The sequence below is a fragment of the Podarcis erhardii genome (assembly GCF_964252035.2).
Source record: "Podarcis erhardii genome assembly, chromosome: 8".
NCBI lineage: Eukaryota > Metazoa > Chordata > Lepidosauria > Squamata > Lacertidae > Podarcis > Podarcis erhardii.
Window position 1 is genome coordinate 35,186,065 of NC_138499.1, and position 26,582 is coordinate 35,212,646.

Here is a 26,582-nt window from a genome sequence, read left to right on the forward strand (position 1 = left end):
TTACAATACAGTCATCACAGATTTCACCTTGTGTCCAGGAGAAGGCTATCACATCAGTGCCTGTTTGCCTTCTTTAATTTGTAAACAGTCTTGTCTTGACTGAACGCCGATCTATGGCGAAAGAGCTATCTCAGGCTGAGCTCAAATGGATTTCCTATGAATAGAATTTCATTCTATATTTATTTGTATAAGTAGCCTTGGAACATTTTATGTGTAACTTTTGTCTCCTTTCCTGCTCATAATGCTATGCAAAATAGGTTTATCACTGTTCTTGTCTTCAAAATTTAAGATGTTACTTCTGTTTGTGACCGAACTTATGTTTTATTTTTTCAAGGCTTTTAACTTGGCGGCCAGCAGGGGGAGATATTGTTCCTCCATCTCCTGGAAGAGAGAAACAATTGGTATGTTTTCCATGTGAAAATGGCAGGGGAAATGCTTTCATATATATGAGTAAAATGTACCTTTTGTAGAACAAGAGAGGTTTTCTTAGACCATTTTTTTTGTTGTAAGTTGAACTCTGCAGGTTCCTTATATTTGCATTTGTGAACTGTAGATGACAGCTAATGTCTGAATAAATACCCATAGGATTGGTCTGTTACACTAATTTTCTCATAAATGTTGACTGGAATCCGACACAGTGTCAAACCATTTTTTTGGTATTACATGAACTAGCCTGGAGCTCAGCACTCCCCTTCCTCCTTTGCACTCTCTCGCCTTCATAACAAACATTTGCCTTTGCTTCTGAACCCATGGCTTGCGCAGTTTGGATAAAAGGAAATGCAGGAGGACGCAAAGAGAACGGAATACTGAACCTGAGGTTTGTTCATGTGACACCAAGTCTTTGTTGCTGTTGAGTCTTGTTACTGTGTGGTCCTTAAATATTCTAAGATGAAAGAAGAGTTCAGTTTATTTATCCTTAGAGCAGTTCAAATAATATTCCTTTTTAAAAGTTCTGACAACTGTGTTTATAGCAAACTGTACCCATGTCCTTCTAGGAGACATAATGACTGTCAAGTGGTGACTAAAATTTAGGTTCACAAAAATATGCTCCAAAGTAGGGTTTCCTCAACACTGAACTTCGTTTTGCTGAGGGTGCTTTTTGCTATTTCTTTCCATTTTCAGGATACACTATCTCAAAAATCTGTAGATATCCATGACTCTGTGCAACCAAGATCTTCAGATAGAAGACAGTTTCAGCCCATTGTGGGGCTACCAGCAAGTGAGGAGGCCAGCAAAAACAAGCCTCCTGCAAGTGAGTGGTTTCCTTAAGGAGTTGTTTCACAAAGGCTGGGCTGCAAAGGCCCTAGTTGATAAAAGCAATTCTGTTTATCCAGTGGGACCTCCCTATTCCCCACCCCCTTTCCCTGCTGCTCCATACATTGGGCTTTAGACTACTTCCAAAATTCCTTGAAGCTTTGGGAATGACTTTTCAAGTGCTGCTTTTAAAAAGAGGAAGGGATGCCCAAAGTCTGCGCAGAAGTTTCCTTTATGATTTGTTGGCTCTGGGCTGTGCTTGTATAAAATGAGAGTGGTGATGCGTCCAGGACTACTGCAGAATATATTTCATTCAGGTTGCCTATAAAACAGTTTTGCATTTTAAAATGATTGTACTTCTTTACCTTGGACATGATATATTAAGAAGATACAGATGCTTTTTAAAATGTCATTTATAGCCTGAAAATTTAAGCTTAGCTTTTTAGCAACCTTTGTTTGCACAGATAAAGAAGAGGTAGCACAGGATGCTTTATTTTATTCTTTAAATTATTTATAACCACCTCTTCATTGTTCACATGATCCCAGAGCGAGGAATCACATTAAAATACAACAAAACAATATTCAGTTGAAATACAACTTAGTATAAAATTAGACAGCATATTATCAATATAACATAATGGCATCTGCCGTGCAAGGGGTGCCATTTTAGCCAAATGCTTAGTTGGTTTTTCTACCGGTTGTTGAAACTCCATTAGTGTTAGAGCTGAACACGACTGAAAGGGAAGGGCGTTCCAGAGTTGGGTACCACTATTGAGAACCACTAAATCATACAGTAATATGTCTTGGCAACTGTACTGCTGTGCAGTGTAAGTATCTTGGGAGTACTTAAACATTTGCTTAAATTGATCTTATGGTTTTGTGCTTTGTTTTAAAGAATTTCCTGACCAGAAACTGTTTGGTGCTCTGTTGATCAAATGTGTCGTTCAACTGGAACTCATTCAAACAATCGACAACATCGTCTTCTTCCCAGCAACCAGCAAAAAGGAAGATGCAGAGAATCTTGCTGCAGCACAGGTAAGTACAGTTTGCCAGTTCCAGCCTTTGGAGATGTGCATTTATTCTCCATTTATTGGTTCAGTGGTCTGTTTTGTAACATCTGCTTTCTGCTGGAAAATTCCTGAATTTCCATGGAAGAAAATTCTCTTATCGAGAGCGTAGCCAAGTTTATATAGAACCTGGGAAAGAACTGCTAGTGATCTTTATGCTTTATTTCCCCTACTTCTGGTGTAACTTTTGAAGTGCCTCTAATTCAGGCTAACAGTACACAAAGAAACCTCTTTTTCTAGGTATAATGTGCCACAAGTCTAATGGGAATGTCCTTGTTTGCCGTTTGACTCTCCTCTGTGCCCTGGGAGCCAGTGATGTAGATTTGTAGGAAGCTCACACACAGTCTTTCCCACCCATTCATATACATCCCCCAGCCTCATGGGATTACAGCTTAGAAAAGCAGCTCCCAAGTGGCATACTATACAGATTTAACAATGTGTGAGTAGACATCAAGTAAAAGCAAAGTTCAGGTCAATCTGCTTTTGAGGAAAAGAATCTAGAGTAATGCAATTGTACATAGCTTTTAGCATTTAGTTGCTGCAGGTATTGAGAAGTTTCATGATCATATTAAAAATATTTAGCAATATGAATGCCAATTCCATTTTTCTTTTCTTTAGAGAGATGCAGTAGACTTTAATGTTCACGTGGATACACAAGATCAAGGAATGTATCGCTTTTTAACATCCCAGCAGCTTTTCAAGTTGCTGGACTGTTTGCTGGAATCTCACAAATTTGCTAAAGCTTTCAATTCAAACAATGAGCAAAGAACTGCACTGTGGAAAGCAGGTAAAACTTAGGAGTTTTAAGGACTTTCAAAATAATATTATATTACTTTATAGGGATACGGGTGGCGCTGTGGTCCAAACCACTGAGCCTCTTGGGCTTGCTGATCAGGTCAGTGGTTCAAATTCTTGCAACGGGGTGAGCTCCCATGCTCTGCCCAAGCTCCTGCCAACCTAGCAGTTCAAAAGCACGCCAGTGCAAGTAGATAAATAGGTAGCGCTGCAGTGGGAAGTAAACGGTGTTTCCGTGCACTCTGGCTTCTGTCACAGTGTCCTGTTGCACCAGAAGCGTGCTGGTCACATGACCCAGAAAGATGTCTGTGAACAAACGCCAGTTCCCTCGGCCTGAAAGCGAGATGAGTGCTACAACCCCATAGTCGCCTTTGACTGGACTTAACTGTCCAGGGGTCCTTTACCTATATTACTTTATTCTGATATGTGCAATAAAGAGTGACAAAGAGAAGCATGTTTTAATATAAATCTGTTTGCATTTTTGAAGCTTCCTGCTCAAAGTAGATGGGTGCCATAAACATTATGTGAACTAGCTTGTGCGTCCCCTATTCTTTTCCCTGCCCATCTACACACATTGGGCAGTATTCTACTAACATGTCCCACCAGAGCAACAATTTCCACTTGTGCAATGGAATGTTCTCCCCCTCTCCTCCCCCTGTGCACGTCATCCCATAACTCTCCCTAAATCTGCTCCTCTAGAACAGACTAAAGGGGCAAAGGGGAGAGAGGGATAACACTCTGTTTCACAAGCACATTACCTTAGAGCTAAGTTAGATCCCACCCGTTAATCCAAAGTAGGCTTTCCGATAAAGGTAGTGCAATCTAAATAGTGATATTGTTTTGACAGGTTTCAAAGGAAAATCTAAGCCCAACCTGTTGAAACAAGAGACAAGTAGCCTTGCCTGTGGGTTACGCATTCTGTTCCGTATGTATATGGATGAAAGTCGCAAAGACGCATGGGAGGAAGTGCAGCGGAGACTACTAAAGTAAGGACCCATTCACAGGCTTTCAAAACATGAAAGTGTACCGTTCAATTCTGTAGTATGCAAATGTGTTGAATATTTACTTGAAATGAAAATGTGTAGTGTGCAAAGATAATCCTGGCTTACGTGATCCCCCCCCCCCCGGTCCTATTCTTTCAATTCCTTTCCATAAGGAGATCATGACTGTTGTAGTTGCGTCAAAACATATAAGTCATTCTGCAGAATTAGCAGAGGTGTAGTCATGTTACTTGTTGCAGCAGAAACAACAAATATTTCATGCATCTGATAAACTGGGCTGTGCTCTATGAAAGCTTATACCATCATCAGCTTATTAGTCTTTAAGGTGCCACAAGACTCTGCATTTGATCTGCATAATCACTCTATAATAGTAAGATCTGCATTACAAGTGCACCTTGCATTTATGATTCTGTCATTTCAACATGATGCCATTCTTGTATAAACTATACAGTTTATCTGTAAGAATGAATTTCCTGTTGTCATTCAGCTGGTTTGTTTGTCAGTACTGTAAACATTGATCTCTCCTACTACTCAGCCTTATCTGCACATTTTCCTTTTCTTTGATCAGTGTCACTGCCCATTTTGAGATAGGACTACACCCAGTTTATGTGATCAGTGAATCATTTATTTATAGCTATTCCATAGAAGCCTGTTTCAGCAAGCCAACACAGACATGTAGAAGTTACATGTTTTATTTACTATTATTGATTTTAATTCTTTTGAATATTTATAAATACATGTTCAACTGTTTTTGTTGATAATGTTTTCTTTTATATTTTTGCGAACCGCTTAAAGGTTTTCTTACTTTTCTGACAACTGTAGACAAAACTCCTACTGTAGCTAATTGTTCTCACACCTGGAACTGTCTGTTGTGCTTTGCAGTGTCTGCAGTGAAGCTCTCAGTTACTTCCTTACTTTAACATCAGAAAGTCATCGGGAAGCTTGGACTAGCCTGTTACTTTTATTCTTAACGAAGGTCCTAAAAATAAGTGATGATCGGGTAAGTAATAATCTCAGATAAGTAAGGCATGCTGAATATTGATTCCAGGCCTCAGTGGGACAATTTTGAAGACTGCAGAGTTTGAAAATAGAAGGGGGACTCTCCCCAGCCTGATTACTGATTTAGTGTATGTTGGGTCCCTGCATCAAGTAGTTTGTGGCAGGCTTGGACTCTGGGCTTTAGCATGCCCTTGATGCTGCCTTTCCAACATAAATTGGTTCCTTCCTGCTGCCTCATGGATGTTAATTTTGCTGGAGGCCATGGGTATAGCAGGGAGGGACCCATCTACTGTCCCGAATCCCTCAGCTTACAGAGATACCACCACATATGTACGGTTCATTCAAGATACTAATGGAAAACATCTAAGCACCCCAGATTATTCAGGAACCCCAAATTCAAGAGACTCCATGAGAAATGTCCTACCCAATATGCTGTGTGCACCATATATAAAATGTAGTATCCAAGACCTATATGTATTCTGAGGCCTTTGGGACATTCTAATCAGGGCCACTCCACTGAAAAAATTCCAACTAATGTTGTGGGAGAGAGGGAAATGCATAATGATTAATGGAGATACGTCATGATTGAGCCACACTCTGCCCTTTTCCTGTTTTTGGAGCAGACTCTGAACCAAATCTGATAAATGAATGTAGCACTCCGCTGCTGGAATCCCAGTTTTTGTTAACAACTCCAGTGAAAAATAGTAAAACAATTATTAGTCATAGAAAAGCACATAGCATCTGTTGCTGTTTTGTCAATGATCTGGCTCTGTCTGCTCCAACAAAAAAGAAAAGGCAAGGTTATGGTGGAGATCATGTGTCCTTATGTGCATAGGATGGTGTACATTTTTTTTAACTTGAAGGGTGTTAACTTCTCCCAGTACTCTAGAATTATTGTGTATTTGTCTTCGGATGGTTTTCTCCCTTCACCTTTCATCGCATTTTGAGAATCATGGTAAAGAAAGTTGGTTTTTTTAAAAAAATATATATCTTGAGGAAAGGAAAACCAAAATGTTCCTCTGTGAAAGATTTATAGAATTGTTTTGGATTTTTTCATTATTATTTTTCCTTGAACTAGGATAAGCCGCTTAAATCAAAAGTAGCTAGAAACACCTCATTTCAGTTCTGCTGTTGCCTCCTCCTTCACTTTGGAAAGCCACTGCAGATTCTTTGTATTTCTCTAATTCTTGCTATAATTATTGATGTAATGTCTCTATGTAGTTGGGTTGTCAACTCATTCCCCCAAAACTAACAGGATTCCCTTTTCCCCCATTGAACAGTTCAGAGCTCACGCATCATTCTACTATCCTCTCTTGTGTGAAATAATGCAGTTTGATCTGATTCCTGAGCTGCGAGCTGTTTTGCGAAGGTTTTTTCTGCGGATAGGGGTAGTTTTTCAAATATCCCAGCCACCAGACCAAGGAATGGGAACAGCCAAGCAGTAGAAGTGTGGCTAAGGAAACAAAGGACCAAGATCACTTGCACTGAATGTCCATACAAAGGGGCTCTCTTGATATGGAAGTGTGCATCTACGGGTTCACAATACAGATTAAAACTGTAATTTAGGCTTGCAACACTCTAGTTCTCCAGTGGGTTCTCTCTCCCTCTCTCCCTCCACTGGCTTGTGTTGACCATAGAGCCAGTTTCACCACAGTCTTGTTGTCAGCCTGGACTGTGATAGCCTCTTAACTTTCCTAGACAGAGATATATATCAAAAGATGTTTATGATGGGTGTGAATTTAAGATGTACCCAAAGAACTAACACATTTAAGAAGTTTGAACTTTGACAGAAGTACAACTCAGGAGGGCTGCATTTTGAAAAAAGAAAAGTTTGTAGTAAAAGATATGAAAATATTGCTCATGTAAGAGATCTAGCAACTATGTGGAATTCTTATTCTGGAGATTTTTGATTTTTTTTTGCACACTCAGGCTATCTGAGATATAGGTAATCATCCTTCTGTGGAAAAAAAAATGTACAGAGATGCAGGTCTGTAATATAAAGTCCTAAACACTATATAGTTATTCCTGCATTCTTTTATTTCTTAGAGACCTGTACGTTTGTTTACCAAATGCACTAGTAAGGGGTTGAGTTCTGATTTTTTCCATCTGTATCCCAAAAGCTAGCCTTGCTGCCTTTTGTCAAGAAAACAGATTGAAAATGTTACAACTGACTTTAACTGTTTGTAATATACCTGTGATAGGGCTTTTAAATATAATAAGCCATCGCAATGATCCTTCAGGACTGGAACTTGAATCACTGCAAACAAGTCTAGGTTTTGTCCTCTGTCACTTTTTTTCCTCTTTTTTTTTTTTTTTTTTTTTTTGGTTGTTTGATGTAGATTTCACTATGTACAGAATTTAATGTTGAATATATTCAAGTAACAAATCTGGCATGGTTTGAGGATGGTTTTAAATTTATTGGAAATGTATTCATACTGTGAATTGTGCTCTGATGGTTAAAGAAAAGATTGTCAAGCATTCTGTCTTACAGTGGATGTAGAAAAAATTTTCAGATGGAAAAATGTATATGGTACAGCTCTGTAAAGTTTTCTATGTAAATTCTGTACAACTTTCTGTACAATATTGGTTCTCATCTGGCATATTCTAATCAGGTTATAGGTCAATAAAGTTTTTGAATTCTTTCACTGGTGCAATCAAAACAAATGCAATGTAAAAACTAATTGCTTCAGTGTTTCAACTTTAAAATCCTTAGCAGATTGGTCCAACAGTGTGCTGCCTTTGGAAACTTTGCAAGCACAATAGTTGTGGGTATTTAATTGTATAACTAATGGCGTTTGTTGAATGGCCAGTGTATTACTTCTACAAAAAGAAGAGAAGCATGTAAACTAATAGCTATCATGATTAGTAGCCACTGACAGTCATCCATGGAGGATAAAAGCTAATCTCCCTTTTAAAATCATGACCATCACCACATGTTCCCCAATTTAAGAACTTCATTTTGTCTGTCCTGAATTTCTCATCCACTTAGTTGCACTGGATGACCCTGGGGCCTAGTCTTATGAGGGGGGGGGGGACTTTAAGGGATTTAGAAAAGGGGGGTACTAATAGCATATGTACTTACCCCAGAAGTATAGCATGGTTGAACAGGAGCTCCTATCTCCACTACTCCTCACGCATCTGGTCCTGTGTTTGGAGTTCAAGAGCTAGAAACAAAAGAACTCGTGTTTTTCAGGCCATGTCACTGGGCAAGAGTGAATGGGAAGGGTGAGCAGAGGAGGGTCTCTCACTCTGGTTCTTTTAGAATTCATCTCCACAAGAATGGTTTTAAACTTTTTTCCTAGTAAAATATAATTTATTTTTTAATCTTACATTCATGACCATAAATATATTTAATAGTATTCACTACTAACATTTAAAATACAGAAGAACACAAGATGACAGGGTAATTTAGAATATTAGAACAAATGATTAGATAGAAAGTCTGGAAAACAGAGTAAGGGGCTTAACCACGCTTAACTTTTGCCCCTCATACTTTCCAGGCACAGCTCTGCTCTTTAAAGCTCTGTGTCTGAGCACTCCTTTTCCACCGTCGAGCTTTCACAGTGGTAAAGAGTGGCTCTGGAGCAAAAAAAAATGAGCGCTCAGACACAGAGCTTTAAAGCGTGGGCCATGCCTGCAAAGTGCAGAGGAAAGGTAAGTGAGGATAAGCTCTAAATAGGCAAAAGGAACACTTATTAATCAAGTCAGATCATTGAATACCTATGAAATGCATGAGAAATCCAAGCCACAGCACTCAGCTCTGTTAAATGCAGAACACGTTTCACACGCTTGTAAGACTTGAGGTCTGAGGTGATTTTTCAAACAAAAAATACCATGAGGGTAAACTGGAAAGCTTTGCCTCTGTGCCATTCAACTAGCTGAATAGATGCATGTTTGGCTCTAGCTTGCCAGTTTCAAGACGACCTAGTATGCAAGTTGCTCTTCCAAGATTAAATCATATCAGTAACATACTGACCATTTAACTTTAGAAGATTGCAGCAGGTTGTCAAAATGTTGTTCACAAGATTTGTTACAGCTGTGCTTCTGCACACAGCATGTAAATTAAAGACTTGAAAGTGCAGTAGTGGAGAAACATTCTTTTGAAAGGCACAACTGGCTTCACTACAGATTTTATTCAGCCATGGGCTGTGGACAGCCCCTGCCAATTGAATGGTAAGTTCATCTCAGAAGAAAGCTTAGCTTGACTTGACTGCTCAGCCATAAATCTTCTAAGGGTTTCTGATGTCCCAGGTCTCAGCCACGGTTCAGTTGCCACTGTGTCCACAGAGCTGGGTCTTCTGTCATCGGCGTTTCCCAGTGGAACATCATCAGCTTGAGGAAAATAAATCAACCTTAGCTACTGGTGCAGAAAAAGCACACCTTTACAATGATAACATCATTCTCTGACCTAGCAAGTTTCCAGACTTTACAAGATTATTCTTCAGTACTGGGTGTTCAGAACAAAAATGTAGTAAGGTGGGTTAAAAAAATAAATACAGCCACGCTGGTTTCAAATATTCTCCACTTCCAGTGACTAGTACAATGAGATGCATGTTCAAGAGATGCATGTTTGGTAACAGTTATCAAACAGTTATCAAACAGTTATCAAAAGCACCTAATTGGATTGAGGAATAGGAATTATGCATTCTCAGGGGACTAGTGTTCCGCAAGCAGAAATAGATTTCTGGCTGTACACCAGCTGTGTTGTGTGGGCAGAAGCTAGTTGTAAATGACACTGAAAGATGGTACAGAGTGATGAATGATTTGGAGGGGGAGCAGCATTCAGGAAACAGGCTTCCAGGAAGCTGATCTGTGAAAAAGTGAATCCCTTTTACTCCCCCACCAATAAACATTAAAAATGTTCTGTAGCACAGATGCCTCTGGACCTACTTGTCTCTAATTTCACTCATAACCTAGGGGCATCTCTCTCCTGTCTGCAAGTTTCAGACCAATTGCTCACAGCACACTAAGCAAGATGATGATAATTCCTTTTTTATACACCCCAAACTGTAACATGCTTGTTAGTAAGACATTTTCTTACTAAAGAAAGACATTTTCAAATTTGGAAGGGTTTATTCCCTCACTAGGGGTGACCAAGGCTGCAAATGTCATTTAATTATCCCCCAAAATAAAGTTAGAGGTGTTTCCTTTTTCTAAAAAAACAAAACACCAAGGTGTTCAGCCCCCCATCTGTTAGATATATTTGCTTGTAATTTGGCAGGCTTACCCCATTTGGGGGAGGGGGGCTATTATGTCTGTAAATTTAATCAATTTCTGTCCAAACGGGGGGGGGGAGGGAATAGCATTTCCCCCCAAAAAATAGTAGGAAACAAAGCTGTTTTCAACAAATCTGCTTCTGGCAAAAAACAAGAGCTGAATCTGACAGACCACGGAGCACCTTAATGTAGACTTGGCTGCTTCCAGAAGTGACAGATACAGATCCAAATCAAATTTTGTGGCCGATGCACACCCATACCAGAAAGCATATTCAAATATCTATTTATCTATCTAACTGCTGAAGCAAGACACCAGCTATGGCTAGTTACTCACCCTGACCACCACTTCCTTTCTATAAAGAAAATGTCAAAAATGAGTCCCGATTTTGTTGATGCAACATGCTAACCTATCAAGAAAGAATACATGATACAAGGGGGAAAGATTTTTAAACACTTTTGTTAGTTTCTACGATGTTTAGGAATGACGCCTACAGTATTTCTTAATTGATTATTCTTAATAACGATGAAGGGGGTGGAAGAAATGAATCCCTGTCAAATCTGCACGTGACACAAAACTGGAAAGTAAAGTTAGCATCTCAGAAGATAATAAAATTCAAAATGACATTGATAAAACAAACATTCAAAATGACATTGATAAAATAGAAAAAGTGAGATGAAACTAGCTAAAAAACTCCACAGTGACAAATGCTAGGTTCTGAATTTTGACAACAATGAAAGAACAACTGCACAAGTTTTGATAGAGGATGCCTAGCTTGGCAGCAGTACATTTGGTTTTACACTGCTGCTGTCTTTATTCTGTTAGAATTTTCATGCTTATGTCTTACTTTTTTATCTTACGGTTTTAATTTTTCAATGTACACCACTCAGAAAACTTCTGTTGTTGGGCAGCATGCATGTTGAAAAAGGCATCAATAAATGTGACAAAGATCTCAGGATTGTAGTCAATCACAAGCTGAACATGAGTCAGCAGTGTGATGCGCTTTTCTATGTGCTAGACCTCATCTGGAGTACTGTGTCCAGTTCCAGGTACCACACTTTAAGGGGGATTTTGACAAACAGGTTTCGAAGACAGCAGTAAAGAAGTCCTATGAGTAAGAGTTGAAGGAACTGGGTATGTTAGCCTGGAGAAGGCCAAAGGGAAGCTCTTCAAATACTGGAAAGGTTGCCACGTGGAAGAGGGCAAAGGCTTGTTCTCTGCTGCCCTGGAGGAAGGACTAGAACTAATGAGGATAAATTAGAGGAGGGGACATGTGCAGTTGGAGATTAAGAGAAACATCTTAATAGTAAGAGCAGTTTGACAATGGAACCAATCAGGGGGCGGGGTGGGTGTGGCTCTCCTTCACTAGGTGCTTTCAAGCAGAATATGGGCAGCCATCCATGCCGAATGCTCTCTGACTGCCAGCATCTAGCAGAGGGCTAGACTAGCTAGCTCACAGGGGATCCTCCCACATCACAATTCTCATTTTGTGGAATCTGACCTACGGCACACAAGCCACAATGTAGTGGGAGGACCTGTGTGCATAGCCAGTCACCACTCCAAAGTAAAGCTGATGACGGCCACACAGAGTTTGTACCTAAGGCAGCCTCACTGGGGCTCTTGGCACCTCCTGGCCTCCCCTGTTGTTTGCTCCTGCTCTCTTCAATACCTGTGCTGCTGAGCGCAGAAAAGAGAGAACGTGGAGTCCCATCATTGCTCACCCCCAGTTCTTGCATCAGTTTAAAAGCTCTGCAGCAGAAGTGGGGAAGAACAAACAGAAGTTGAGTAAGGGCCTTTGAAAACTTTCCCCAGCCACCCCAATTTTAGGATAATTTTTTAACTGGTGATGGTAAGATCAGTTAAAAGTTTAAAGACCAGAGAGAGAATGTGGAAGGAGCTTTCAGTGGTCCAAATTGGTTTTATCCCCCACTCTCCATGCTTCTCTTTCAGATTTCTTCAGGTGTTCTGCCTGTATAAAAGTGAGGTGAAATGCCAGTTTGGGCCCTTTACTGCTCTTCCCTACACTTTCTTCTTGTCAACAGCATTGTTTCAAAGGCACAAAGCCTAAAACCTAGTCACATATTTCTCTGAAGGTGAGACTAGTTCTATGTAGGGCACTTCAACAGCTTCCAAATACTTGGATGTGGCAATGTAGCAGGGCTTCCTTTTGCTGCGCAGGAAAACCTCAGCAACAGGATGCCAGCAATTAATACTTGGAGCCCTTCAAAGCAGTAGTGCTATTACTGTGGCAATTTTTGATTTTCCATTTACTGGGTGGTATTCAACTCTTACTCAGAACAGACTCATTGAAATTAATGAACATGACTTAAGGGCCAACTTTAACATGTCTACTCTGAAGAAAGCTTCATTAAATGCCACCCTGCGAATCTGATTCCCCCCTATGCAGAACAGAATGTGTGTTCTGTAAATGTGTGTCAAATGCCTGGCTGCTATGTCAGTATCCTGGCTACTGCAATTCAACAAAATGACCATACCTATATGAATGGCCTTCTTTTGCAGCTCATTCAGCCTTCGCAATCGCTCTTCATTTCTGGCTTTCAGCTGATCTATATTAAGACTAGAGTTTGAGTGCAGAGAGTCGTCATCAGTCTGCAGTGGTGGAGTCGGCCCAAGGGCGCCAGCATCCTAAAGATGTAAAGAATCATGAGACGCTGCATATGATACGTATCGGCTGAGGAAAATTTAGAAGGCTTTCTACATAAAATACACAACTTCACCCACATAATGCCACTCTTCTTCCCTCTCTTGGCTTGGCACTAAGGTTGAGCAGACACTTCCCTAATACGCCTCCTTGCCTCTGTCTTCTCCTCTTCTGGGGTAAATTCCTCCTTATTTCCTCCCCCTTCCTGCTTTCTAGCCTCCTTTGTCTCTTCTCCCTCAGATCCATCTCTGGTTTCCTACTTTACAGTCCTACCTCTTCTCTTTCCTTGTTTCCACCCACACCCCTGGATTCCCACACGCACTACCTGGTACGGGCCTTTGACATGCTCACAACCTCCATTTTATTCTCCTGTCAAGTGCATCCTCCAGCCCCAGCATCTCACCTGCCCATTTCCATCCTATCCCACTCAGCTTCTAGTCAAGCTGATGGAAGAGCTGATTGGAGACCAGTGCACCTGACAGACCCATTGTTCATAAAGGCTCAGAGAATGCAAAGTATTCATTGTGCTTGTTTCCCACTGGAAAGCCCGCAAAGGGGACAAGTTAGTCCCAACTACTGAGCACCACTGATTTCAATAAATGCAACTAGTTGGATGAATTCTACTACCATTTTCTTTTCTCGCCTCCTTTCCCTTGCAGATACTGGCGGTGGTGGAGGTGAATTCACATTGAAGTCATGGTCTTCTAAAATAGGAAAGGTCTCACCATCAGTACCTAGGTGAAGGAGGATTAAAAATATTAGCACTTGGATTTTTAAGCAAAGTTCATGAAAAAACCTTAATACACTCAACATGCTAAAGACAGGTTCGTATCTTAAAGCATAGCTACAAAAGACTCATCTACACATGTCTAAATGAAATATACAGGGAAAGTTTATCTTTGAAGTAGAACTCATGCCCTGTTTGTGCATTTCCAAGAAGTATCTAGCTGGCCACTACTGGCAACAGTGAAGCTGCTTTAGATTTCCAAACAGACTAAGTATGTGAGCATGTGTGCAACTATTCTAGAATAGCTAAATAAACCCTGTAAATAAAACATGCATACTGTTATGCTCAGATTAATTTTGTTCCATATATCCTGCATAATACAGAAGCAGCAATAAAACATTGGGGTTCCTTTGTTTTATATTTTCTTTTTTATACTTTCTTTTTTCTGTTTTCTTTTTTTGCAAAGCAGCTACGTTTTGGGAAGATAGCAAGTTTTGTCAACAGGATTTAATTAGTGCCCAGAACAAATCCTACCTATATCTCTTTTCATATGTACACATCATTTGTGTTATTTAAATCAGTGTTTCCAAACCAGGGGCCATATGGTCCCCTGGGGGTCCAGGATATTCCAAGGGGGCCACAGGTGAAAATGGTGTAAATGGGGAGCCAGAGCTCAAGGTTAAAGGGGGCCACAGAGGGAAGTGAGAAGTGAAGAGGGGGGAATCCTGATTGACTGGCTATCCGCTTGGCCAATCACAAGTGGGTAAAGGGGTGGCCCACCAGGGCCTAATGCTCCTTTTTGCCACGGGCGTTTGGGTGGAGCAATCCTGGTTTGTTTCCGGAGGGCTACTGCGATTGCTGAGCCTTCCATTTTGACCAGTAGAGCCTGTGATCCACAATCCCCAGGTCACGTAAGTGCGGTGGTGGGATGGCAATTGGTAGGGCTGGGAAAGCCAGAGATGCTTGTTGCTACTGCCGGTGCAGGGTGCAATCCACCCCAGTGCCTAGCGGATCAGGGTCTCTGGATATTGCCAAGGGACATAGGGCCCATCGGCAGCAGCAGCCTGGCTCTACAAGGTGCGGGGTGGAATCCACCCCAGCGCCTAGCTGAGTGGGGTAGTCTGGTGTTGCTGACTTGCATCCAGTAAATAACTGTCTCCTCAGAAGAAAGCCACAGTGAATTCAGTGTGTCTTGGCTTACTCCCAGGTAAGGGTATGTGGGGCTATAGGAAGGAAACAAGGTCAGAAGGAGGCCGTGGTTGGGAGACATTGATTTAAATTATCTGGAGAGTCTCCTCTTGCATTAACAGATGTGCTTTGAACTAGCATGGCACAGACGACTAAAAGAAGGAGAAGGGGAAAATGGTTCAAATCTACACTTGGCCAGCAGAAAGCTACATGTGGAAATATATATATATATATTAAAAAAAGGTTTGGATTTGATATCCCGCTTTATCACTACCCAAAGGAGTCTCAAAGCGGCTAACATTCTCCTTTCCCTTCCTCCCCCACAACAAACACTGTGAGGTGAATGAGGCTGAGAGACTTCAGAGAAGTGTGACTGGCCCAAGGTCACCCAGCAGCTGCATGTGGAGGAGCGGGGAATTGAATCCGGTTCACCAGATTACGAGTCCACCGCTCCTAACCACTACACCATGCTAGCTCGGGGAGATTCTGTTCAGGCATCCTGGACCACATCCTACTCTCCAATATTATCCTCTCTCTCAGCAGACTAACTTCCAAATGGACTTGGGATTGTAGTCAACATAGGGCTAAGTACAGTGGTGCCCCGCAAGACGAATGCCTCGCAAGACGAAAAACCCGCTAGACGAAAGGGTTTTCCGTTTTGGAGGTGCTTCGCAAAACAAATTTCCTATGGGCTTGCTTCGCAAGACAAAAATGTCTTGCGAATTCCTGCGGTTTTTTTCCCCTCCCCCCCCTTTTTCTAAGCCGCTAAAAGCCGCTAAGCCACTAATAGCACTAATCCGCTAAGCTGTCAATGGGCTTGCTTCGCAAGACGAAAAAACCGCTAGACGAAGAGACTCGTGGAACGGATTCTTTTCGTCTTGCGAGGCACCACTGTAACTGCTTGTGCTTTCGGAAGTCATTTCATTCCCCTCTCCTCCTCTCATGTGCCCCCTAAACCTGTTCTGGAATTCCTCTAACCTTCGGGAGCAGATTTGGAAAAGGACCAGTTTGCCTGCTGTGCAAGCAAAATCGTGCTATTGTTCAGTTGAATACAGTCACCCCTTTTTCAACTATAGAAAACAGGTCATTGCACACCTGAAGCCCAGGTAACTTAAATATACAAATATGAGCAGGTCTCTCTACCAACTTCTCTACCTTTTAACCACCTTCAGCTTTTCAGAAATTTAGGAAGATGAACGCCCTTCGAACCATGTATACTAGTTTGGGATCGGATGAGCACTTAATACTGGTGCCAATCCTGAACTGTACTTTTTCTGCAACCAAAGAATGAGCAACTCTTTGCAGCAGTCTGATCAAGCACAATTATACAAGAAACAAGTGCCTCTGAAAAGATATACTCACCAATAAAAGCACTATCAGACTCTAAAAGTGAGTTTGACACATCGTCTCTGACCTACCAAAGAAAAGCAACAGGAAACTTGCTTCAGGTTTTTAAAAAACTGGAAAAACACATCTAGCTAAATGAACAAGAGTGGTGAATGTCGCCAGACTGGAAGCTATTAAATCTCTTTGTAACACAAGAAGATTCTCCAACTTTTCCAAAATTAGAACAGTGCAGTGTAAATGCTCAAGGCAGCAACAGCCTTTCAGAATGAATGACTACATTTCACGAGCAGGCTGGGCACTTGAATAACATTGGCATTCATGTACTGAATACCTACTCTTGTTTCCTAATATAGACAACTGCTACACAAACAACATATTAAATGTATTTATGTAAACTTAAAAAACACACCTTTCCCTTTTATGAATATGTATTTGTATTCATAAAAGGTAAGCTGATTCTGGAAGTACCATAACTTGCAGCTGACTCAAATGTTTGGTTCTGGGGGTCCATGCATAGATGCAAGAATACATAAAGTAAGCAAGGAACCCCCAGTCCCCCTGCAAGGTGGAGAGGTGCTTACCCAGCTTTGGGAAGGTGGCACAATGGCTCTGGAAATGTCGCAGAGCCTGTCCACTGTCTTCCCAAAGTCAGGTAAGCCTGCGATCACAGCTTTGTGCGGAGGGGGGGAGGGATAAAGGGAAAGTAGGTTTCCTCGCCTCTCCATTTATTTATTTATTCCCCCCTCCCACATCTGAAATCACATAAGTAAAATAAGCATAAGATGCGAGCTACTTGTATACGCATGTCTTGATTGTCACTGGAAATGCCCATCCACTCAGCGTAAGGAATGCTGAATGGTATGGCAGGAAAGATTCACGCTTGTATGCTGTCTACTTTCTGACTTTCGCTGCACATGCCTCTCTCCATCATCCATTTCAGACACTATCAAGCTCACACCTTGCCAAAATCCCAGCCCACAGTTTTGGTTTGCTCCAGGCTGAAATGATGACTCATGTACTGAATAGCAACTCTTATTCCCCAGTGCAAATGATTGCTAAACAAACGCCATACTAAGACATTTATTACACTTTCTCCCCATTTATGACCTGCCTTTCTTCTCCTATAGTCAACATGTCTCAGAAACGTGTTACGGTGCATAGTTACACTGTGGAATTTGATGCCACAGCATGCAGTGATAACCCTAAACTTGGATGGTTTTAGAAGGGAGTTAGACAAATTCACGGTGAATACAACTGTCAGTGGCAGTATGCCTCTGAACACCAGTCGCTGGGGAACACAAGGGGAGAGAATATTGTTGTACTCCGGCTACTTGCTGGTTTCCCATAGGCATCTGGTGGTCCACGGTGAGAACAGGGTGCTGGACCAGATAAGCCAGCTGGCCTACAATAAAATTTTGGCTTTCCATATCACATGGAAGTGACTAACAATAGGCAGCTAATGGAGGTGTTTCATCACTGGTGAATATGTTCTCAAAGGCTTTTATGAGCAAATTTCAACTTAGCCACTGCAGTTTTCATGAAGTATGCACCAGCATACAATACAATACTCAATCCTGGATGTTATTAGCACTTGAATAACTGCTGGAGATGAGGTGAGGAAGAGTTATTTGGGAGCAGCTAGCGAAGAAAAAGATGGGGCTATGTACTTTAGAAATGAGCATTGCTTTGAGGTGGGATTTGAAAGAAGGAAGGGACCTGTTCCAGACACAGGAATTACTCTATGTATATTTGGCACTGTTTGCTACTTTGGGATAAAAACAAAGAAACCAGTTCCGTTTCTGCTTACCATTCCTCTGTCTCTCGGTTTAAAGCCAGGCACAGGCTCATCAAAATCTAGGGCGGCTATTAAAGCAAAGGAAGCAAGGATGAAAAAAAGATTAAGAACAAAGAGCGTTAATGGTACAAAAGCATAATGCAGCACTTAGAATTCAGGGACTACAATAGCTGTTATCTTTATTAAAGCCATACATTTACTATCACACCAACAATAACAATAGTGGTTTTGCAGAAAAATGGCTACGGTAATAACCATAATTACAAAAATCAGATAAAAGGGGGGAGGCAGAAAATTGCAGAAGGAACCAACACTGGATTCTTCAATGTATTAAATATGTATTTACCAACTTACAACAACAAATAGATTCAAGGGTACACACACACACACATTCAACAGTAATGCAATAAAACCAACTTTATTTTTTATTCCTGAGGCCCCAGTTCACATAAAAACATTGCCAGGTATTAGTATAGACCAATGAGTTAATGATACACATACAAAACTCAGGACAATACAGCAGGACCGGCCGAGATTTAGCTGACCTCCTGAACTACATGGTTTAACTTCTTTAAGTTGATTGCTTGAGGACTTATACTTTGTAGCAGCAGTACCTGTGAATTATGGTGTTCAGGCTTGCTCAAGACGTTTTGCTGTCTGAAGCAAGATGGTGCTCCCTCCATTCCACGTACAGATGTGGTGAAACCTTACTGGCAACAGGGCAGCATAACAGAGGGCAGTTGCTCACTTAGATGACACAGGGCAGAGAGTGTGGCACACACAGCTGTGTCCTCCAACACCTCACTGCTCTCTGCATCTGCCTGAGGAAGCCTAATGAGTGGGTGAGTCCTCTGGGTCAAACTAGGCATGTCATTTATGGGTGTGCCCCCCCCCCTTGTAAAAAACAGCCATAGTAGGGACCTGATTTGGCTTGGGATTACCTTTGTATTTTATGCAGAAAACACACTCAATCTAGCACCAAATGCAGAGTAAGTCTACTAAAGGTCACCACATCCATTTTAGGAAGACAGTCCATAAAAAGACAACCTCAGTTTTGATCAAATCCGCCCTAGCTTACCTTCTGCATTTTTCCTCAGTTTTTTAAGTTTCTTGCTCTGCTCTCTTAGCAATGCTTGCTGCTGAATGTCCAGGGCGTCATCAGTCGTGGGAGGATCAGGATACATATATCGTGTTTCTACCCGTGTGTCTGACTCTGTTACATAAAAAAGAACACAGTTCGCATACCATGAATGGGCCTTCCAGGGTGGTATTGGGAGAGATCTATTTAGAACAGCAATGGGGAGTCTGTGGCCATCATCCCTGGCCACTGGCCACCCTGGCTGGGGCTGCTGAGTGTGGGGAGTCCAACAACAGCTGGAGGGCCACAGGTTCTCCAATTCAGACTTGAATCCTTGATTATGTTCTCTCCTCTCTGGTGGAACCCATGTTCTTTTCTCAGGGAACACCCACTTTGCCAGATATGAAAAAGCTATATGAATCTAAGGATGGGCCGACAACCAGAAAGGAAGTTGATGTTTAATCCAGGAGGAAGGATGTTCTGACAAAAACGTCACTTGAAGGCACCTTCTGAGGAAGCATGAGGTCCAACTTATAATTTCTTGTGAATGTGGAGGCTGAAAACAATGCAGCCACAATGCTGACTTCTGTGGACAACCAGGTTATTCATAGTGAGATGGTAATAGGCTAGAGCAGTGATTTTCAACCAGTGTGCCATGGCACCCTGGGGCCCTTGAATGGTCAGAGATGTTGCGGGCAACACTGGTCTCTCTTTCCTTCCCTCCCTCTTATCTGATGCCCTCTTGCATCTCTGCCTCCCAAAGATTTGCCTAGCTGTTCGTTGCAGCAGCCCTGACTACAAGCTCCACAGACAAATGGTGCCTCTGGGGCTGGTCAGTGGATGTTTCCTAGGCCCCTATGAGGGAGGTGGTACCTCTTTTGGAGGGAGGTGGTACCTCTTTTGGGTACCACCTCACGGGTGGTACCCGTGAGGAGGTACCTCTTTTGGGGCTGGGGGGGGGCAGCTCAGAGAGCAGTAGTGACTGCCCAAGGAGAGGGGAGAGGAGACTGAAGGAACACTCCACAAGGGAGGGTGTTCAAAAAAGGGTGAGAGGCTGCCAAGGGAGTCATGGACTCAAAAAGGTTGAAAACCTCTGGGCTAGAGCTACACAGGTTTTGATCCACCAGGCTACAGTGCAACTAGAAGCCTTGTTCCCTTAGGGATGTTGGAGGCTACTGAAATGTCTATGTCTCCATCCTTTGGATGTAGATTTCTTTAGTGCCCTTCCAATGTCTCTCTTATAGGCAAAGGTACTTGTTGACTGAAAGGGTGCTGGGGTGGTCCTGCATGCTTCTGCTCTCGAATGGAATACTATGCACTCTCTTATGAAGGTGAGAAGCAAAGGGGGAGAATATCTAGAGCGCTGCTGCATTTAGAACTGCCTTAGATTTTAGTTCCTTGGCAATATTAAATAAATAAATAATTGTTGTTGTTATATTTATTTATACACACATACATACATACATACATACATACATACCCCCGCCCATCTGGCTGGGTTTCCCAGCCACTCTGGGCAGATTCCAGCAAAATATTAAAATACAATAATTCATCAAATATTAAAAGCTTATCTAAACAGGGCTGCCTTCAGATGACTTCTAAAAGTCAGATAAAGGTAAAGGGACTCCTGACCATTAGGTCCAGTCGCGGACGATTCTGGGGTTGCGGCGCTTATCTCGCTTTATTGGCCGAGGGAGCCGGCGTACAGCTTCCGGGTCATGTGGCCAGCATGACTAAGCCGCTTCTGGTGGACCAGAGCAGCGCACGGAAATGCCGTTTACCTTCCCGCCGGAGCGGTGCCTATTTATCTACTTGCACTTCGTGCTTTCAAACTGCTAGGTTGGCAGGAGAAGGGACTGAGTAACGGGAGCTCACCCCGTCACAGGAATTCGAACTGCCAACCTTCTGATTGGCAAGCCCTAGGCTCTGTGGTTTAACCCACAGTGCCACCCGCGTCCCTAAAAGTCAGATAGTTGTTAATAATAATAATAATAATAATTTATTATCTATACACCTGCCCACCCGCCCATCTGGCTGGCTTTCCCCAGCTACTCTGGGCAGCTTCCAACAAAATATTAAAATACAATAGTCTATTAAACATTAAAAGCTGATGGGAGGGCATTCCACAGGGCGGGCGCCAGTACTGAGAAGGCCCTCTGCCTGGTTTCCTGTAACTTTGCTTCTTGCAGTGAGGGAACTGCCAGAAGGCCCTTGGCGCTGGACCTCAGTGTCCAGGCAGAACGATGGGGGTGGTCTCTCTTAAGGCTTTGCATGATTTCATTTGTAAAAAGGAGGGGTAGGAAGAGGAAAAGAGATTGGATAAGTCAATTCTCTGTGTTGCCAAAAGGAGAAAAATGAATTATTACTATCAGAATCATTTCCCCTCTCTTTTTCTGCTTCATACACGTTATTGTCTGGTGCCGTCTGGTGGCCAATTTGGATATTGCTTGCAGTTTCAGAAACAGCTGTGTGCCTTTTTTCTGTCCAGAGGTAGGAAGGACTTCCAAAGGATTGGTCTCCACTGAGTGGACTTGCCCAGAGCCGGGCAAAGTGGATGGTCTGGTTGTGCCATTGCAGTATGTTCCCCACCCCCTTCTAGCAATGACAGAGAGTAGTGGGTGGAAGAGCTCAATGCTGGAACCTATTTAAGAATACAGCAGGGTGAGGAATGGGGGGAGATTTTGGTGACAGCGATCCTTTTATGCAGGATTCTTACGTATTGAATTGCTATTCTTTAAGGTTTGCCACTGATAGCCACAGCACAGCAAACTGGCAAAGAGAAGTTCGGCAGATCAGGAAAGGCAAACGGCGGGGGGGGGGGGAGTGAATTTTTTGGGAGAGAAAAACTAAGTGATCCCAAAAGAATGAACCAAGGCGGCTGAGGAGGAGGATAGAAACAAAACAGTTTACCAGAGCTCAGAGGAGAGGAAGAGGACATCTGCTTTGGAGTTAAATTGAAGTAAGAGTCAGAGGAGAAAGAGAATAACCAAATCTTCCAAATACTACCCCTTTAAGTGAATGTTTCCCACACCAATCTGAGAATGCCATTTATAAGTCTCATGATATCCTTTCTCATAAAATATTATCAAACATATATAGAAATAGTAATCAGAACGTGCTCTAGTTTCTTTGAAATGATGAGAAAGTGTTTTCTTATTTAACCTAGAAAAAGAGTGCTATGGATAATACACACACAGTCCTTTTTACACAATGATTATTTGTGGGAGAGGATTTGCATATATTGATTGTGGTTTTGGTTTTTTTGCTGTCTGCTGGGTAAGGCTAAATCATAATTCAACATGTTCTTAAAAGATATTCAAATACTGGGTGTATTTGAACTCATGATTTAGATGTACACTGAACCAGCAAAGGTCTAATTGCTTGAGTATGCTCAGTGGGCATGGAATATTGACTGAGAGTTGGTGGGAGGGGTGTGGAATGGGGCAGAAAACCAAGGGAGGAGGAACAGTATCCTTGAAGAGTGCTGTGATTAACTAGAATCCTGAACAGAAAATATGTTGCAGGTCCCACTTGTGTGCCACAAGCAAATTAAGCAGTTTCATTTCATTAGAATTCATCCCTTTAAAACTGAGGAAATGTCCCATTGTAAGAACGACAACAGGCTAACCTTTGTATTTAAGTTCATTAAACTCCCGGATATTCTGTACATTGATAGGATCGGCGACATCTTTTGATGACGGTCGTCTGACTGGAGCTTGCATACGAAGCCTAGCCATCTCAAATACATCCATGTTATATTTATCTTTCCTCCTGCTAAAAATAACCAAGACCATGCTTAGAAAACTAACCTCAGAATGATGTAGGTACATTTATAAACAAAATGGAAATAAAAATTAGAGAATTGTTGAGACATCTGATTCAAACTGGTGTTTAGAAGCCAACCAGGAAAAAAATACAGAAGCCCAGTTGTGTAAGCATACTAGTTACAGAGTCAGATAAAATCACAGGGCAGGGACAGGCAACATGATCTATCCTAGTACTTTGGACAGAGACAGTTTGCCTGTAAAGTTTCTGCCCATTATGCCAAAAGTATGCTAAATGTGTAACTAAGCTGGGCCAAACTTTGAGAGATGAAACAACTAAGAAAAACTTTTATGACCCAACACTTACTAAATGCAACATCACAGTCCTAACATTTGCTTAACTTCATATTCCTTAGAGGACCCTCAAACCTTTCTGGATACAATAGGTTAAGAAAGGAACTCAGAATAAACCATGTGCATCCCCAAAGGGCCATTAACTAAGGACGACTAGAGTCGAGTCACGAGTAGCTTTAAGGCGAGAACAAAGTCCTCAGTCTTAGGCTCTCTTGTGCCTCATCAACAGATTTGTGGATCTAAGACCTGGTGCAAAGAAAATTCATTGCAATGAAGCATTGGCACTGTGGCTTTAGTGTGGATGAGGTCTTAGTAGTCCATCTCAGAGCCCACTGCTTCTAACATGAGCTCCATCCTACCTCTTGCACCAGGAAAGAGGCTATAGGGAGATTCCACTAAAGGATTATTCTGCAATTTTCTCCTTGCACTTCAACAGCTGCAGGAGGTGCCAGGATCAGACCACCTGGGTATAACTTACAGAGGTGTATAAAGCAACAAAGGGCAGCACAGCCAAAGCCCCTTGTCACTCCTTCCAATGGCAATTTTTAATTCCAGGGGAGCATCTTTAATATTTGCTCAATTATGTATTACCTGCCCAAGAGAAATAGCACACTTTACAAAACGCCAAAGTATAGACTGAAAAACACTCACCCTTTCGCTGGCATATCATCGTCATCACTGTGGACTTTCAACAACTCTTCCTGGAGTCGCCGCTCCTCACTGCGAAGCTGCTTCCTCATCTCTGACAGCTCACTTATTACATTCTTCTTTTCTTCTGTAATTCAGTATAGTAACAAAAATGATACAGAATACCCAAGGAAGCATTTTTTCTTGGCCAAAAATCACAGCCAAAGAAGTGACCTATTCATTCATTGCATACAGATTTCTTACCATAGGCACGTAGCTGGTTCCTTCTAGCTGGAACTGGAGGAGATGGGATTCTGGGAACATCCTAGTAAAACATTAACGTATAAATTGTACTAAAAATGACTGCATCAATAAAATAAAAACAGTAACTTGTATGGCTCATTTTCATTCAGTCTAAGAAACAAACATTCACAAGCTCAAGGAAGAGGATCAGTTTTCTCATAATAGACACTGACATACCACATGGCAAACTGCTTTTGAGACCAAAAGGAGTTTCAAAAGCCGTCTCTGTGCACCGTGAGCACCTAGGTGTGATGCAGGAGAGCAATGACTGAATATGGAAAAAGCATTGTGGGTTAAACAAGGCTGCAGTTTTGTTGTTGTTGTTGTTGTTACAGTGCATATCATGGGCTGGTATGGCACAGGGCATGGATCCATTTACAAGGCACCCCTCCATCTACTGGCCGATTTATCACCTAGTCTATCTGCTGGAGTCAAGTTCTCAAGGCCACCGTGCTCTGCTCCTGTGGGTCCAGCCTGCAACCTGGGTATGAGGCAACTGGCCCCAGCTGCCCAAAGCTGGAAGTGCCCCCACCCCCTTAGGGGAGTCCCACGTAAGCTATGTATCCTGCCCAATGCCTTCCCTCACAAAAGGCAAAAAACTTGCAGGGGTGGGCCAGTTATAACTACGAATAACATTTCTCTCCAGCCCTGTGAACCAGGGGCCAACAAATGTCCGGAGAAAGAGAACGTACACCAAGAGAGGGAGGGAGGGTGGGGAAGATGGCAATGGCTGGAGATGCAGCCTGGGCTCTTATTTGTAGTTCAGGCAACAGATCGAGGGGGGAAAGTCTTCCCTCCAGGTTGCACCCTGAGTCCCGCCCCCAGGAACCAATGCAGAGCCCCTATTGGCTTCTTGGAATGGGTCCTGCACAGGCCACGGTGCAGCCGCATCAACCAACTGCATCTTTTCCCTGGCCTCTTGCACCCAAAGCAGCCCCGGAGGCTGGGGAGTAGGCTATTCAAAGAGAAAGGAAAGCACAAAACGACAAAATTATCAGAAGGTTGCCAAGATATTAGATGTCAACTGATAATGGTGGTATTTTTCCTCCATCAAAACATCCCCTGGGGTTTGTCATGATGCAAAGTGCCAGAAATACATTCACAGATTATATTTGAATAAAAGGCAAACATACATGTGTATAGTAAGACATACGGCTCTCCACTAAAAGAGCCCTTTCTTCTTTTACGACAGCTTTGTTCTGAGGAGATGGAATGAGAGGAGAAGGTTGTCTAGAAATCTGAAAAAAAAATGGAGAGGGGTGAGAAGATTAAAATTTCCTGCTTAAATAGCAACTCAAAAGTATTTATACACCGAATAAAGTCTTTCATCTGAGATAATAAGCTTTGTCAGCATCTATTTCCAAAAGCAAAGCCCACTTGGCTAATCTTTTAGGAATCTATGGCTACAAAGAGAGGAGTACTGGGAAATTAAAGAACGAAATGCACAGGAAATGTAGGGGAAAGAAAGCTTGCCCATTTACCCCTAAATCATATAGATAGATAGATAGATAGATAGATAGATAAAGTTAAAAGTCGTTTGTTAAATGTATACTCCAATGTTTAAATTCTCTGTTGCTGCTAACAATAAGGACTCTAACTTCAGTTGATTAGGAACCTCAATTGACTCAGCTGCACAGATATTTTTGGGAAGGTTTATGAACATTCCAACTACGCAGAAGTTTTTTTTATTAATAATGAATACACAAAGTCTATGGGATATGTACAGCGATGCACCATTGGAGGAAAGAGGTTCAGCAAAGAAGTAGGCAGCATAATCCCTTGCTGGACCATTTTTAAATTTTACATTGTGGGTGGGGGCGACTGTGAGGAAGAGAAAGGAAATTGGATACTGAATGTATTGCAAAAGATATACACAGGTTTTTCTCTGCACATGTAATATCTGCTTAGCATATATAGATTTATCTTATCTTTCTCTTTATAGGATGAAGCTATTTCACATTATGTAATAAATACAGGCCCTTTTAGAGTTCAGTTTTGTACCCTGGGAAGAAAAGGGGTCATAATTGCTATGGGAGGCCCCACCCACTGCACCTACGCACCTTCCATATGTTGCTCAGAGCATATCCAGGTCCTCACATATAAACTCCAACCATGGAGTCTGTAAACCCCATCTTTCCATTGTACTGAACACAGAGGACTCTAAGCATGTCATGTGTTCTGACCAGGGGCAGGTCCTACACATCCAATCCCATCCATTCCCATGCAAAACTAACTGAATGCTTGTACAGTATTTTGGAATGTTACCATTGAAGAGCTAATCTGAAAAGCTGAAATTCAGCAAATTAAAATATTAATCTTGATATGATATATCTTGGATAAAAATAATATGGGTTATGACAGCATAGAAATTTATCTCATTAGGCTTGGTGTGGATTAGATGGAAGGA

The 26,582-nt window shown here is 42.0% G+C and overlaps 2 protein-coding genes across 16 annotated transcripts in view; one reads left to right on the forward strand and one right to left on the reverse strand.

Moving 5' to 3' along the window:
• The window catches only part of ARFGEF1 (ARF guanine nucleotide exchange factor 1), a 70,301-nt gene extending 62,543 nt beyond the window's left edge, over nt 1–7,758 (forward strand). Inside the window, exons 33-39 of the mRNA XM_081874914.1 lie at nt 335–401; nt 1,123–1,252; nt 2,150–2,289; nt 2,940–3,108; nt 3,964–4,102; nt 5,000–5,117; nt 6,397–7,758. Of these exons, the coding sequence (XP_081731040.1) occupies nt 335–401; nt 1,123–1,252; nt 2,150–2,289; nt 2,940–3,108; nt 3,964–4,102; nt 5,000–5,117; nt 6,397–6,561 (928 nt within the window). The 3' untranslated portion in view covers nt 6,562–7,758. The remainder of the gene's footprint in view (nt 1–334; nt 402–1,122; nt 1,253–2,149; nt 2,290–2,939; nt 3,109–3,963; nt 4,103–4,999; nt 5,118–6,396) is intronic.
• Nucleotides 7,759–9,230: 1,472 nt separating this feature from the next.
• CSPP1 (centrosome and spindle pole associated protein 1) overlaps nt 9,231–26,582 on the reverse strand; it is a 57,120-nt gene continuing 39,768 nt past the window's right edge. For 10 of the 15 annotated variants that reach the window (XM_081874014.1, XM_081874010.1, XM_081874011.1 and 7 more), the window contains 10 exons: nt 25,309–25,413; nt 24,137–24,197; nt 23,897–24,020; nt 22,756–22,901; nt 19,128–19,262; nt 18,062–18,117; nt 16,270–16,321; nt 13,620–13,726; nt 12,826–12,976; nt 9,231–9,448 (listed from right to left, as the gene is read on the reverse strand). In XM_081874014.1, coding sequence (XP_081730140.1) covers nt 9,252–9,448; nt 12,826–12,976; nt 13,620–13,726; nt 16,270–16,321; nt 18,062–18,117; nt 19,128–19,262; nt 22,756–22,901; nt 23,897–24,020; nt 24,137–24,197; nt 25,309–25,413 — 1,134 coding nt within the window. In that variant the 3' untranslated portion in view covers nt 9,231–9,251. Of the gene's footprint in view, nt 9,449–10,666; nt 10,740–12,825; nt 12,977–13,619; nt 13,727–16,269; nt 16,322–18,061; nt 18,118–19,127; nt 19,263–22,755; nt 22,902–23,896; nt 24,021–24,136; nt 24,198–25,308; nt 25,414–26,582 lie in introns of all 15 variants that reach the window. The other 5 variants (XM_081874013.1, XM_081874016.1, XM_081874021.1 and 2 more) reach the window with 3 other exon arrangements.